At 42.2% G+C, this 13665-nt stretch overlaps 2 protein-coding genes across 7 annotated transcripts in view; one reads left to right on the top strand and one right to left on the bottom strand.

The window, feature by feature from the left end:
- Positions 1–3444, bottom strand: part of NCF4 (neutrophil cytosolic factor 4) — a 53485-nt gene extending 50041 nt beyond the window's left edge. The window contains exons 1-2 of one of the 2 annotated variants that reach the window (XM_063395806.1): positions 3021–3444; positions 1501–1563 (exon numbers count right to left, since the gene is read on the bottom strand). The gene's annotated coding sequence lies outside the window, so the exon portion shown is untranslated. The remainder of the gene's footprint in view (positions 1–1500; positions 1564–3020) is intronic. The other variant, XM_063395808.1, reaches the window with a different exon arrangement.
- A 162-nt stretch (positions 3445–3606) lies between these two features.
- On the top strand, positions 3607–12054 carry IFT27 (intraflagellar transport 27). Of its 5 annotated transcripts, none has more exons than XM_063395815.1 (9): positions 3610–3857; positions 3966–4025; positions 7472–7551; positions 8603–8662; positions 9311–9370; positions 10319–10436; positions 10752–10861; positions 11059–11160; positions 11782–12054. In XM_063395815.1, exons 1-8 carry the CDS (start codon positions 3677–3679, stop codon positions 11155–11157), a joined length of 768 nt encoding a protein of 255 aa, XP_063251885.1. In that variant the 5' UTR covers positions 3610–3676; the 3' UTR covers positions 11158–11160; positions 11782–12054. The 5 variants fall into 5 exon arrangements, with proteins under 5 accessions (XP_063251883.1, XP_063251881.1, XP_063251885.1 ...); XM_063395814.1 differs by having other exon boundaries at positions 3611–3857; positions 3966–4085; XM_063395813.1 differs by having other exon boundaries at positions 3607–4025.
- The last annotated feature ends 1611 nt before the right edge of the window (positions 12055–13665 follow it).

Here is a 13665-nt window from a genome sequence, read left to right as displayed (position 1 = left end):
CCAATCCCTCTGTGCAGGAGAGCACAACGTGATTGCTCCACTGACAGCGCTTGCAGCTCAGAAGGGTCAGGCCACACACAAGGCCACAGCAAACCCTCAGTCTGGCACAGACTCTCCCCCATGGAGAGAACCAGACAACTTTCTGTGTGACGTTCCAGCTCCCTGATCAACAACCCACTATCTATCGTATTGGGGAGTATTATTAAAAATTAAATAAAGACTTCAGGGCTACTCCCTGGTGCTTTTTCAAGCTTCAATGTGCACGAGCAAGAAAATAAAGATTCAAGCTGGATTTTTTCCAGACATATGCAGAATAATTACTCTCCTTAAATTCTCTTTATTTCATCCTTGTGGATTTGAATGCATCCTTGAGAAATCTTTCCCTCCTTTCATATTCATCAGAAGAGAGGACATAACAGTTACAATTAGCACACTCAAACCAAGTTTACATCTTGTAGAGGTACCTACCCTGCATTTAATAATTTACCATTTTCCATTGATGCCACAACTGCCATCCATTTCAAACTTCCACTCTCCCAATGGAGTAGATCAGAAACAAATGGCATGTATGCCAGATCAGTCAGAAAGGCTGTTGTAACTGCAAACAAATCCTTTGGCTGATTCAACCATTTTGTAATCATCTTACATTTCAGTGTACTGACTCTCAGCCAAAAAGCCTTCAGATCTGTGTCTCAGCCCCCACCACAAAAGAGCAAAATCTGAAGACCTGAACTATAATGGTGTAATCAACAGAGCTAGAGAAAGCATCAAATTCTCACTTCTGTGCTAATAACCCCACTCTGCAGAGAAATAAAAGCTGGGTTTGGGGGATGCCAAATGAAGTAGCCCTCAAAATAGGTGGAGTATCTATTTATTCCATTGCTTGGGGGAAGTGTCAAGAATGGAAATCTACAATAAAATTTACACATCCTTTCTTGCAGCTTTCACAGCTCTCCAGACATACCAGTAAAGATTCATAGTCAATCCTATAAGAATCTATGTGGATTTAAAAAGCTGCATGAACTCTGAATATTCATTCACAAGATACTTCTAATGCCATTTTGTCATACTACTTCCTTCTGATAACATAAGATTTAAAAAAGAACAGATGAAATACTTTGTATTTAAGAGATTTCTTACAGAAAGACCTACTAATTCCCTTCCCTCAACATTAATGCCCTCCTGAGAAGCACTGCTTACTCCAAAGAAAGCTACAGTCCCTCCTCAGCAGCTTTTATCAGGCAGCAGGTTCAAGTTACAGGTTGTAACCTGCTCAGTTCTGAACATACCCAGAACGTTTGCATCAATAGATGAACAACTGTGAAAACAAGTTCTAGTAATATTATTGAATTCTGCCTCAGAAAAAAATCACTTCTTAACAGGTATGTGAGGAAAATAATGAAGTGACCTATGCAGTGCCTGACAGAATCTGCAACACCAACCATACCTCAATCTAAAAGACTGCACGACCTCAGTTTAATCCCCATTGTAAAGCCTTACCTGCTGTCAGAAATTCCTTGCCACTCCTGCTGGAGATGCAGTTCCACCACTGCTGCCTTATACCTGTGAGAAGTCAGGCAGAGGAAAAAATACATTGGGTAAATATATATATATATATATATCTACACAGTGGGGTAAAAGGACAGAAGATACAGAGAGGATACAAGTACATTAAAGAGTTCTTTGCACACATGCATGCAGAGGTAGGAAATGAGAGAATGGGATAAAGGAATAGGGTGTTCATATGAAAGCAGCAAGAAGGAAGGAGATACCAGATTCCAAGCAAAAGTTTTCAGTAGCAATGAGAATCTCACTTCCAACATAATCTATGCCTTCTGTTGCAGCGATCCCAGTGTAAAATGCCACTGGGATGTGGATGATGGATACCACCACACTGCAGCCACGATCAATAAACCTCAAGTACATCATAATGGAGCCTCAAAGCCTTCGCTTGGAGACCTGTCAGTAAACTGGGGCAATATTACAAAAAACAAAAAAGGATAGTGCAAAGATTGCAAAAATGGAACACTGCAGAGACAAGTGAATTTCTTGGAAGGCAGAAAACTTGAAAGAGGAGGTAAGCTATTTAGACATAAGTGATGAAGAACATCAATAGCCCACATCTGTTTCATGTAATGGAGGATTTGGGAATGGAAAACAGGGAAAGTAATAATGAGACCTGGGATTAATTTTTCTTTTCCCTTTTAAAGGAACAGTAGTGACTCCATCACTGTATTTTACTACAAGTCATAATCTACAATTGAAGTCTGCCCACTCAGGCTAGTGAAGTCTCCTTCATGTTTTTATCACAGAAACAATGTTATTTTATGTGCATATAGAAGACTCCTTTGATTCAGCTTTAGGTTCTCATTAATTTTATATTATTTGCTTGCCTGCCTAGACACGTTCCAGGTAACTTATCCCAGGAAAGGTAAAAAAGCTGCCTTCTAAGCAGTCACATTAAAATAAATGTTGATATTAAAATAAAACGTGGAAAACTTTATTTTTGACCCTTGGAATGCCCAATGTTATAACCCAAATACAGATGCATTATTGATTATTTTGTTCTTCCCAAGCTTTTGTTCTTCCAAGCTTCACTGCTTTCCACAGTAAGCACACTCTGTGTTCCAAACAATCCGAAGTGCAGCCAAGCAAAGTTTATACCCTAAAAAAGGTATGGATTGCTATTAACGGCATGCTTTCTAATGCTTTCACAAATCTTTCAGAGATTGCAAGAAGGGGAAAACCCAGGAAGCTTCATGGTCCCCTTTTTTGGCTCCCACCCAAATCCACTCACTAAGGAACACAGAAAATCAGTTCAAAGCATAAAAATAGGGCCTATAAATAGTTTAACAGTAGCCAAGGGAGAGCTTCATAGAAATATTTTAAGAATAAGAAAAAAAACCCAAATAAATTAACCTAGTGCAGTGTGAAAGGCTACAAAAATTAACAAAGAAGGGGGGGAAAAAGGAGGAAGCAGCTAAGGAATTAGCAAGCAAGAGAACTTTCTCCGTGAGTACATTAACACGGCCAAACACAAGGAGAAGTGTGCACTGGAGGATCAGCTGCTAGCCCGGCCAGGGAATGAGCGCAGCTTCAATCCCACAGCGTGACAGCGGGCTCACGATCCGCCTGTTCCCGCCGTGCTAACCCGGCTTGGTGGCCGACTTTGAAGCTGCCGAGCACAGCTCGGAGCCCGCTCGCGCCCGAGCCCTGAGGGAAGCGCGACCCAAATGGCGGCGCCGGGGGCGAGGAACGCGCAGGCCGGGGCACGCCGAGCTCTCGCCGCGCGCATGCGCAGCAAGCCGCCCGAAAGCAGGGCCCTTCCGCACGGAACATCGTGTTCCGCGGGCTCCCAGGCAGGAAGTGGAGGCTTCTCCCCCCGCTTGCCTCTCCCCGCCTTGTGGGGGGCTGCCGCAGCTCCTAGCCCGTAACTTTGATCATTTCCTGCCATGCCCCCAGAGAGTCATTTCAGCCCCGTGGTGCATGCTCTCTGTGTTCTACCCAATAACAAGCCGGCCCTCCATGACGTCCTTAGTTGCCAGGCAGAATTCCCCTTCGCGCCGCCCGTACCGCCACGGCGCCACCGGGAGGGGGGGGGCGTCTGCTTTAATTGACAGCACGGCTAGTGGGCGAGGAGAAACGAGAGAACCAATAACAGCCGTGGGTGGTCTTGATGAGCAGGGCCCGTAGCCAATGGCGAGGGGCAAGTGGTCGCTCTGTTGCCAGGGCCACGCGATCGCCAAGGCCGCGGCTGGGCGCGGTGGCGGCCGCCGCTGCCGCCCTCCGGGCCCGCCGCCGCCACCCGCCCCGGGCCGGCGCCATGGTGAAGCTCGCTGCCAAGTGCCTGCTGGCAGGTGAGTCTGGCCCGCCCGCTCCCGTCCGCCCCGCTGGCCACAGGGGACTAGAGCGGGCGCCGTGGGGTGAGGCGAGGCCGGCAGCGCAGGCGGCTCGGCTTCCCACAGGCTCTCGTCGAGGGGCCGCCCCGGCGGAGAAGAGGTGGAGAAAGAGGCGACAGGAGAGAAGTGAGGACCTCGACTGCCTGGGGACGGGAACGGGGAACTCGTGTGTGTTATTAGCACTCGGTACGTGCCCCCGTCTAGCACGTGGAGTCGAGCTGTGCCCAGGGAGAGTGTGAGGTGTAGTTGGATCGGCTGAAATCCAAGGACAGGATGTGAAAAAGAGGGGGAAAAAACCCAAACCCAAACAAAATCGAGTATTTCTGAAGTGTGGAAAGGTGTGTGCAGAGACTGGAGAAAGCGTGAAGGGAGCAGGGTAGGCAGCTGAGCCCTACCTTGTTTATGAGTCTTGTTTTGGGCTGATGTGAAAACTTCATGTCAGAAACTAAGATGGTTCTGAGAGTATGACAGAAAGGTAAAGCCTAAACAAAGAGTAAAAGGATGAAGCATGAGCACTTCACTGTGGCATCTTTTTCCGCAAACAATTTGGAGGCTAACCTGAGAAAAAAATGAGGTGAAGACACCAGTTTTTTAGTCGGGATTGGTTGTGGAGGTGTTGAAAGTAAGTACAGCTGGCTGTTAACACTTTGTGAAAAAAACTTTATTTATTCCCCTCCCTCTACATTGAAGCTCTGTGCAGCTTCAGCCAAAAGCACAAATCCATAAAACCTTTGAGTGCAGTCAGCTCCCAGGTTTAACTCTTCATTCCAAGTTATTTCACCCAGAATAAAATGTTTGCCCTTTTAAACCTCACAAGCAGCTGACCATCAGGTCACACAAAGCCAGATGTGGTCTTTGGCAAAGGCAAAAGAATTAATCTCCCTTGTGGCTCTACTGCTGTGAACAGCACAAATATCTTGCCCGTCTTTTACACTTGAAACATAGGCATCATTTCCAATTTGGAAGTTCCTGCTCCAAACATACTGGCTTAGCTGAAGTTTATCCAGTTTTGTTGTTTAGTGTTACCAAAGGCCAATTCCACAACCGTTTTAAAATCACATAAGTTTTCTTTGGATGACCTGTTTATGTCCTTAATCCTTACTGGGTCTGGAGCGGCCTTTTCAATTCTGTTCACAGCATGAAGAACAGGAATGCCCTATCCCATATGTCATTCTCCTCTGTGCTACAATAATATCCATGTATTGTTAAAAATAAATTAATGAAACAGATCGGGCAAAATAGATTCTCTATTGCAGAAAAAAAACACCATAGTGAAAGGGACCTAAGATATGAGTAACCAAAACAACCTAAGGGGAACAAGAAAATGCAATTATATAGATAGGAGCAAAGCCATAAGAAATGGAACTGGGAGCTCTTGTGGACCTAAGGAAATGGTTATGAAGAGCCAGTGACACAGAACTGGGAGCTACACCAAGGTCAAAGAGAACAGGGGAAAAGAGCTCTTATTAGCAAAACAGGGACTATTAAATTGACAATAGAAGACAATTCTTGTGTTAGCTCAAGGGTAATTTACAGACACAAAAGTAAAAAAATCTGTTGTCTGAGCTTACTATGTGACACTACACAAAGGTTTTCATTGTAGAGAGACAACTGGCAGTAGCAGGCATTTTTGAAAGACCCTGCAGATTCTGGCAGAATAACAGAAATAAGGATGGAATATGTACTGTGCAATGCACTATTGGCACATGAAACTAAACTAAAAAGGGCAAGGAAACTTACTTTGAGGAAGTGTATTGATGTGATGGACTAAAGAGGATGGCAAAGAATAAAAAGAGGAAAAGAACACCTGGGGCTGTCAAGTGAAAGAAAGGCAACGCATTAGTTAAGAATGTGCTGGCTGATGCCTGCACAGTTTGGAGCAATGTGTGCCTCTCTATCTCATTTTACAAAGACATATATAATTGTCTATTGAAATACAGAATAGCTTCCACTCAGAACAGAGTGTTGTCTTCCGCACAAGCTTGAACTGATCAGAGAACAAATAAGCTGACTTACCAGATTTTCCTGTCTAAATATTATGAGCCAAACTTAGCTCAAAGTAAGCAAGCATGCTAAAAACGTTTAAACAAGAACTACATTTGGTTAATGCATTTAGGGGTAATTGTCACTATCCAAAACACCCTTCCTCCTCTGTAATAGTATGTGAGCAGAGAGCTTTACCAATTTCCTTCAAAACACCATTAGGAAGTTGTAACAGAGTCAAAAATATACCCCTTTCTTGGTTTCTTCATTAACAACATAATGTCAAATACTTCCTTTCTTCCTTTCCTTTATTTATTAACAACATAATGTGAAAGACTTGTATTCCAAGCTTGGCTGTTATGAGTGTTCTTTTAAGGGTAAAGCTTGAAATACTGAGGTGTTTAATTATGACTCCTGTCCTTTTAACTATCTAGGCTAGTGAGACATTATGTGGAAAAATGATAAGCTCTTTGGAAGCATTACATCTTTGTTTAGAAAAGCTTATGATGTATTTTTTTTTCATGTAGTAATACGGGCATATGTGACTTATGCAGAGCCTGAGGAAATTGCCTGAAGTTGTATCAGGGGAGGTTTAGGTTGGATATTAGAAAAAGGTTCTTCACCCAGAGGGTGATTGGGCTCTGTAGCAGCTCCCCAGGGAAGTGGTCACAGCACCAAACCTGACAGAGTTCAAAAGGCATTTGGGCAATACTCTTGGACACAAGAGTCTTGGTGTGACTCTTGGGGATGGTCCTGTGCAGGGCCAGGAGTTGGACCCAGTGATCCTTGTAGGTCCCTTCCAACTCAGCATATTCTGTGATCCCATGATTGCTTTGGATCTCACAGAGTTTTGTAAGAGCAGGCCAAAGCAGGCAGCTGCCAGGTTTGCCTAAAGTGTTGTGCAAGCCAAATCAGAAGGCCTTGGCTCTAGAAGAGCAAAAACCAAATCCCCTTGCTTTTCCTTCCATACAGGGATGAATCAGCAGGCTCTTCTCTCCAGCCATGTGCTTTCTCTCTGACGTTTGCTTCTGTTATACCCAGGATGCAAGTAATGAGCCATCAGCAGCATTGAGTCAGCAAGAGTTGCTCTCTTAGCAGGGTCAGCAAGAAGAGTTCATTGAGAAATGGTACCAGCTTAAGCAGCTTTGTCTCAGTATATGAAAAGGATTTGCATCTGGGGAAATTGATAACCTAAGGAGCAGAAATAGCCTCCTAGGAAGCTCAGTCCCTTATCACATTGCAATTTTCTCTACATGATAACATACCTGGGAAATTTTAATTCCTAGGTAAGGACTGTGGAGTAGGCAGGAATTTTAGAACAAACAGCAGTTCCACCCTGATCTGGCAGTCCTTTGCTGTTGTGCATAGGTCAAAAATCAGATGACAGCCACCAGTATGCATAATGGCAATATTCATTTCCTTGTATGGGTATTACCTGTTAGATAGTTTTGTGCTTCATGTGACAGTTAAATTGCCTGTGTTCAGGGTTAGAGCAACCAGGCTCTTACAACATGTGCTAGTAACAGAACTGAGGAAAAAAAAGATTTTCTAGTATGAAACAAAAATATTTTATGTTTTTGGTTTTGCAGGAGATCCAGCTGTGGGTAAGAGTGCTTTAGCCCAGATGTTTCGAAGTGATGGGGCTCATTTTCAGAAGAACTACACACTGGTAAGCAAACAATAGGTTCAGACTGCTGTATAACATTTTCCTAAGATGAATGGGAAAACTGAGAGGCCTAGAACAAAATAAATATGATTTTAAGTTGAGGCATTTGAGATGGGATCTTAGAGGGTTTTCTTTCTTACACCCTAGATTCTGAGGAGAAAACATTTAATGTTCTGTAAGTCTGCATTATGTAGGTTCTGGTATTGAAATTTAAGGCAGAATAATTTAGTTAATCTTGAGATTTTCCTGCTGAACCAATGTTTTCATAAGGTTTTGTGGTGTTAGAGAGCTCCCCCCTTTAGGGACTGCTCAATGAAAAAGCACTGCTGAAGGAGAAAGCTTTTAATTCCAACTATTAAATGTGCATGTGGACAGTGCACTTATCACTGTGCAAACACCAAGATGTGCTGCATAGCCCCAAGATAATTATAATCTACAGAAACTCTTCCCAGATGAAGAGGATGCAGTTTGCAGTCTTTCAGTGTAAGAATCAATGGTGATGACTAATCAGAAGCAGGATAAAAATAAAAGTAAATATAAGTAAAGTAAAGAAAGGAACATATGAGTGTGGAGGAAAAAACCTCTAAAATATGTTTATTCATTGAAATAAAGATGGAAACCAGAATTTAAAGATAGAACAAACAAATGAGCTACAAAGCAGAATGAGATAAAAGGTGGAAGAAGCACAAATAATCTCAGTCCCATATGTTAGCTTATCACATGGTTAGTGCAAAACGTTCTAAGGCATGCGTTGGAGCAGGAGTGTGAGAGTGAATGTTGTCCTGCAGACTTCAGCTAATACTCTGAGCTGTATATAAGCAAATCTCTTTGGTTCTCCTTTTTCCCCCAGCTGAGCAAATCTATGAGTCTTTGACATATTGGTGAGATTAGGTTACCAGAGCTAGGAGGAGTATTGCTGAGTTTCTAGCAGTCTGTGTTTGATGGAATTGTAATGATTTACAAGAATTGCCTCAATCCAATGCACGGTTGGTATGCAGTTGGATAGACTCTTAAAAACTCTCCTGATCCTCATTTTCCTGATTCTTCTTGACAGACAGTGGGCATAGAACTGTTGGTGAAGGCTGTATCGGTTCCAGAGACAAGTGATAGCGTGGTGAGTTTTTCTGTGATATAAATTGGGTCAGAAAGAGACATCCAGAGCTCAAGCCCCACACGAGTCTCATTCTGGTGGAAGATCACTATGCATGTTTATAGGTCAATTAAGTTGCATTAAGGAAATGAGGCTGGTCATGTATAATTGCTGATACTCCAGGGTTAGTTTAGTCTTAAAAATGTAATTTTTATATAGTTGTATATAACACAACATTTTAAACCAAAGTTGTTGCCAGCTCTGTTGAGATTCTGTTCTGTCCTTTAGGGCATGTGATTCTTGGAACTAGAAAAGCCAAAGCTTATCTGTTATTTTTTCCTTAATGCCCTATACTCCCATTAATGGAACGTATATAATCTAGTATAAACAGCAGAGGTTACTGTCCCACTCCACATATTCTGTTTCCAGTAGGGATGGAAACTAGACTTGGGGCCTTGGAAGTAACTCTTTTACTGCTTATACTTGAAAAATGGCTCTTTATTTTCTCATACTATCTGGAGTTTTCTCAGTGCAGGGAGTTTGTCCCTTAGGGACATAACACTGCTGTACTGAGTAAAATGTTTGAGTTACAAGTTGCAGTATTTACTTCTAAAACCTTTCCCTACACTGCATTTTTCTTGTCAAGAGCCTTCTTTCTGTTTCCGCTTTCAGGAATTCTTCATTTTTGACTCGGCAGGAAAAGATCTATTTTCTGAAATGTTGGAGAAACTGGTAAGTCTTATGTAACAGTCCTCTTCTTCCAAAGAAGTGCTTTTGCTTTGAAGATCTGAGCTCCCCAGTCTGGCAGATGTAGCAAACTTTGTCTTCAGTGTAAATGGGAGCAATTACCTCAGTTGCCAATGCATCCTGTTCTACCTCTCTAAAACTTGTATTAAGTACCAGAAGAAGTACTTTCCAGAGAAAGGAAAGCAGATAGGCAGTTTTCTTACAAAAGAAATAGGGAATTTCAGCTGAGAATTTCTGTGTACTGTTGTTTAAGGTTATTTTTATTTCTTAGAAAAACATCTGCTTTGCTGCAATTTCAACAGTGGGAAGGGGTTTTTTTGTGTTGCGGTGATGTGTTTGATCCAACAGGATTCATTCTTGTCCTTGAGCTTAATCCTGCCCTTGGTTTTTTTCCTTCACATACTTGTGACCTTCCCTATACAGTTCTCTCCTGTGTTATCTCATTTTGAGAAGCAGAATCAGTTAATTGATGTGAGCTTTCGTAAGATGGTTCATTGAACCTAATGGTTCATTGTCTACAAGAGTGATCTCACTTTTGCACTTGCACTAGATCTGGTTTGCAAGAGACTTCTCTAGAAGCTGGGTAGGCTTCTCGAACTGGAAGAAAACGTTTCTGCTTTTTTTCTAGGATTAATTTTGTGCTGATTCAGCATGAAAAATCAGCTTCCCTGGGGATCAGATGAGTGCCAGAGCTGATACAAGTAAAGGGGCAGAACTGCACAGACAGGACTAGAGAGAAAAGCAAGACCACCTCTCCCAGTGTCAGTGATTTAGTTGGGTCAACTGAAATGTGAAACCTCAGCCAGGGCATAGGATTCCTGGGTGTTAGGCTTTTTATTTTCATCTTAGCAGCTGTGTTTGCCGTGCTTACAGCCTGGCTGTTGACCCCATCAGTTTCATTAGAGCTGACAGTGTTCCTTTCTTGCTGTGCAGTGGGAGCAACACAACGTCCTGTGCCTTGTGTATGATGTCACTAATGAGCAATCCTTCGACAACTGTAACAAATGGTTGGAGAAGCTGAGGGCTCAAGCAGCTGGGGTGCACATCCCGGGTAAGAATGGGTGTGATTCTTGTTACCTATTCTTGTCTTGTATGACAGCAGTTGTTTCTGTTGAGCTGTGGAATAGAATATTTATTTTAACTCAGGAGCAGACACGGCTTCCTCCAACTCCTTTGCTTTTATCAAAAAGCAGATAAGGCTTGAATATGTTTTCTTTTTGGAATCTTTTCTGGATAGGTGTAGATTATTCTCTGCACCTCCAACTTTTTCAGCTACTTCCAAAAATGTTCCAGTATTTATGTCTTACAACTCAGCATTGATGAGCTGGAGTTTTTTTCTTTTTTTTTCGTTTCTTTTTTTCTGTAGGTGTCTTAGTGGGAAATAAAACAGACCTAACTGATCGTCGAGTTGTGGAGCAGGAACAAGCACAGGAGTGGGCTGAGAAACATGGCCTGGAATACTGTGAGATGTCAGTGGTGAGTATCTGCTCCTTTCAACATCTGTGCAAGGGGGTGTTTGTAAAGTTACCTTCTCATTCAGGCAGAAAAAGATAACTGGGGACACTCTTCCCCTTGTTTGTCATCTAACTAAGTTTTAATCCTTTGGTGAAACAGAGCAGAATAGTCAAATGCTTATTCCATCTGCAATTCACAACTTTCTTATTTCTTTACAGAAGGAAATGAAAAATTTTGAGGCCCCTTTCCACATCCTGGCAAAGTTATTCCACCAACTGTACAAAAAGAAAGTGGAAACTTTTCACTCGCTGGCCTGACTGGTATGATTTATTTATCTTCTAAACTTCTTCTAGTACTGAGAATCCTTCTAGACTGAATACAGAGAGAAGAAAAAATATGAGCTATTTGCTACTTCTTGGTCATCCTCTGGTAATTCAAAATAAACTAGAAATAAGCAAGTGGAAAGATGCTCTTCTGAAGCTGCTACCTCAGCATTCCTTTCATGTCCTCTAACTTGCTTCTCTGCTCATTGAAAGTCTGCTAGGTTGGAGGAGGCAGAGAGTAAAAGGGGAGGACACAATGGAAATCGCCAGCTCTTTGCTTTGATATCTTTTTGTCTGAACTGACTTCCTGCTGCTACAAGCAAGGATTTAGAGGTTTGGAAAAGGAGAGAGGAAGCTGACAGGATGTTTTTCGACTTAAGCTAGATTTGATACACACACTGCAGGGCAGGACCGATTTGGCCCTACCCCTTGAAAAGCATTTTCAGGAAGAGACTTATTGCCCTAAAATCAACACTTGGAGACTGAGAGGTGTGGAGGCAGAGCTGGATTTAGGTGTGTTTCCAGCAGTGCCCAGAGTTGGAGACCAGTTTTAACAGTGTTACCCTTATCAGCTGTAGGATTGATATGCTGTGACTAATGCATGTTTCTAATTTTCAGAATCCGTTTCTTTCCTTCGGCGTGGCTCGCTGTCCCTGCCTGGTGGGAGCTGTGTCGCGTCCATCCGCTGTCACTTGGTGACGCAGTGCCCTCTGCTGGTCCCAGGTCACAGGAGTTCTCCAGAGGCTGCCACTTCCCATGGAGTGAGCAGGAAGGGCTTCCTGCAGGCACGTCCGAGTTGGCTTAAATGCAAAATGGAGTCAAATTCCAAGAATACCTTTTCTATTCTAAAGATGAATCTAAAACTTATAAAAAATTACCTTTTCTTCTTCATGTCTTTATCATCTTACATATTGTGTCATTTTTGTCAGCTGAATTTGGCAATACCGTTCTGATTAGGTTCAGTTCTCAATCTCAAAATCAGAGTCCTCTTATTAAACTCTCTGCTTGTCATTGAATTTCAGATAAAAGACCACAGTTCTGATGTTGCTAGTGGAAACAGGACTAAGGAAATGAAAGACAGCCTGGCTAAGTTACTCTGACTCAGCTGTGTCTGGCTAGAATTTCATATTAGAAAGGGTAAAAGCCCAGAGAGAGTTGCTCTTTTGTGGAGTACTGATGTTGCATGTGTAAGAGTCTTTGCTAATGCAGTATGCAAAAGCATCTGTGGTAAGGTACTGCCTTGTAACTGAGCCTAACACCAAGAATTTCAAAAACTTAACCATTATCTTCCAGATTATGGTAGACTCCCTTGGGCAAAGGAAACTGAGTTTTGTAGATACTAAGCACTGAGTGATTTTTTCAGGCAGTCTTTTCAGGAATCTGTGTTTCAAGACTTTTATACGTGTGGTTTATAATAATTTTTATCCCCAGTGCTAGGAAAAGTACATTAAGTTGAACTTCAGAAATATGGATGCAGATGTTGTAGCAGAGTTTATGAAGCACTTCAAGAATCTAGAGAAGCACTGGCCTCATTTCACTGGCAACAGTGTGTTGATGCTGGGAACTCACTAGGGAGCATGAGTACCAGACAAAGAGGGTGAGTAGGAGCTCAGTGTACAACAAGAGGTTCTTTTGCTAGAAGCCAACTCAAAAATGACAGAACAAGCTGGGAAACTTCCTGCCTTCTCCAAAGAAGGAAGGGATTCTTCATGAACTTAGGGCAACTAGAAGAACTCACTCTTTCTTGAATTGGATTAGCATTATTGGCATTTGTATCTTATATGGGTTGTCCTGGGTGTTTTCTGTTGATTTACATAGCCAATATAGACTATTGTTTGCAGATGCTGGTGTCTCTGACTAGTAAGAATAAAAGCTATTTTGGGTGCTGTGCTTATCTAGCCAAAAAACTAAAGAAGGTCTGTTTTTATTTGGTATCTCATTTCCCCCTGTTTCTATTGACAGTGTGCTCACAAAACAAGAAACATATTTTTTCATATTGAAAATAACATACCAGATGTGTATGTCACCTCTGACATGGTGTATCTAGGGAGGATGATACCTTGGGAATAGGTAATAAAATGAATTCTGTGCAATCTTTAACCAGGGAGTCCATCTCTCTGCACCTGAAGGACCTCCCATAACTTCAAATAAATTATCTAAATGCACCAGTAAGCTGAAGATTGGTGAATGCTATTTTATAAAATAAATGCAAAAGCTGGAGGAGCTCATTAAGGGAATGCTTGCAGTTGTGATTTATAGGAAGCTGCATTTGAGAAGTTAGTGGAGAAAAATGCAGCTCACGCAGGGAAAGATGTATTGCCTGAGAGAGGAAATGTATGATCTAATTAGCTAATAGTAGGGATTCACCCACTGCCCCTCTCCCTCTTCCACAATTAGAAGTCATGTCTAAAGCACGTTGTCCAACTTGCTTTTTACAGGACTATTTCAAGCACTATTGTGGACACAATTTAATGTCTTTCAAAATAGTGTATTTGACAATAA

Source organism: Prinia subflava, chromosome 4 (assembly GCF_021018805.1).
Source record: "Prinia subflava isolate CZ2003 ecotype Zambia chromosome 4, Cam_Psub_1.2, whole genome shotgun sequence".
NCBI lineage: Eukaryota > Metazoa > Chordata > Aves > Passeriformes > Cisticolidae > Prinia > Prinia subflava.
This window is presented reverse-complemented; position numbering and strand designations above follow the sequence as displayed.

Coding starts and splice junctions, on each gene's coding strand:
- IFT27 (XM_063395811.1), top strand. CDS start 3,677: ATGAGCAGGGCCCGTAGCCAATGGCGAGGGGCAAGTGGTCGCTCTGTT. Junction 4,086..7,471: donor GTGTGTGTTATTAGCACTCG/GTACGTGCCCCC, acceptor TTGGTTTTGCAG/GAGATCCAGCTGTGGGTAAG. Junction 10,437..10,751: donor AGCTGGGGTGCACATCCCGG/GTAAGAATGGGT, acceptor TTTTTTCTGTAG/GTGTCTTAGTGGGAAATAAA.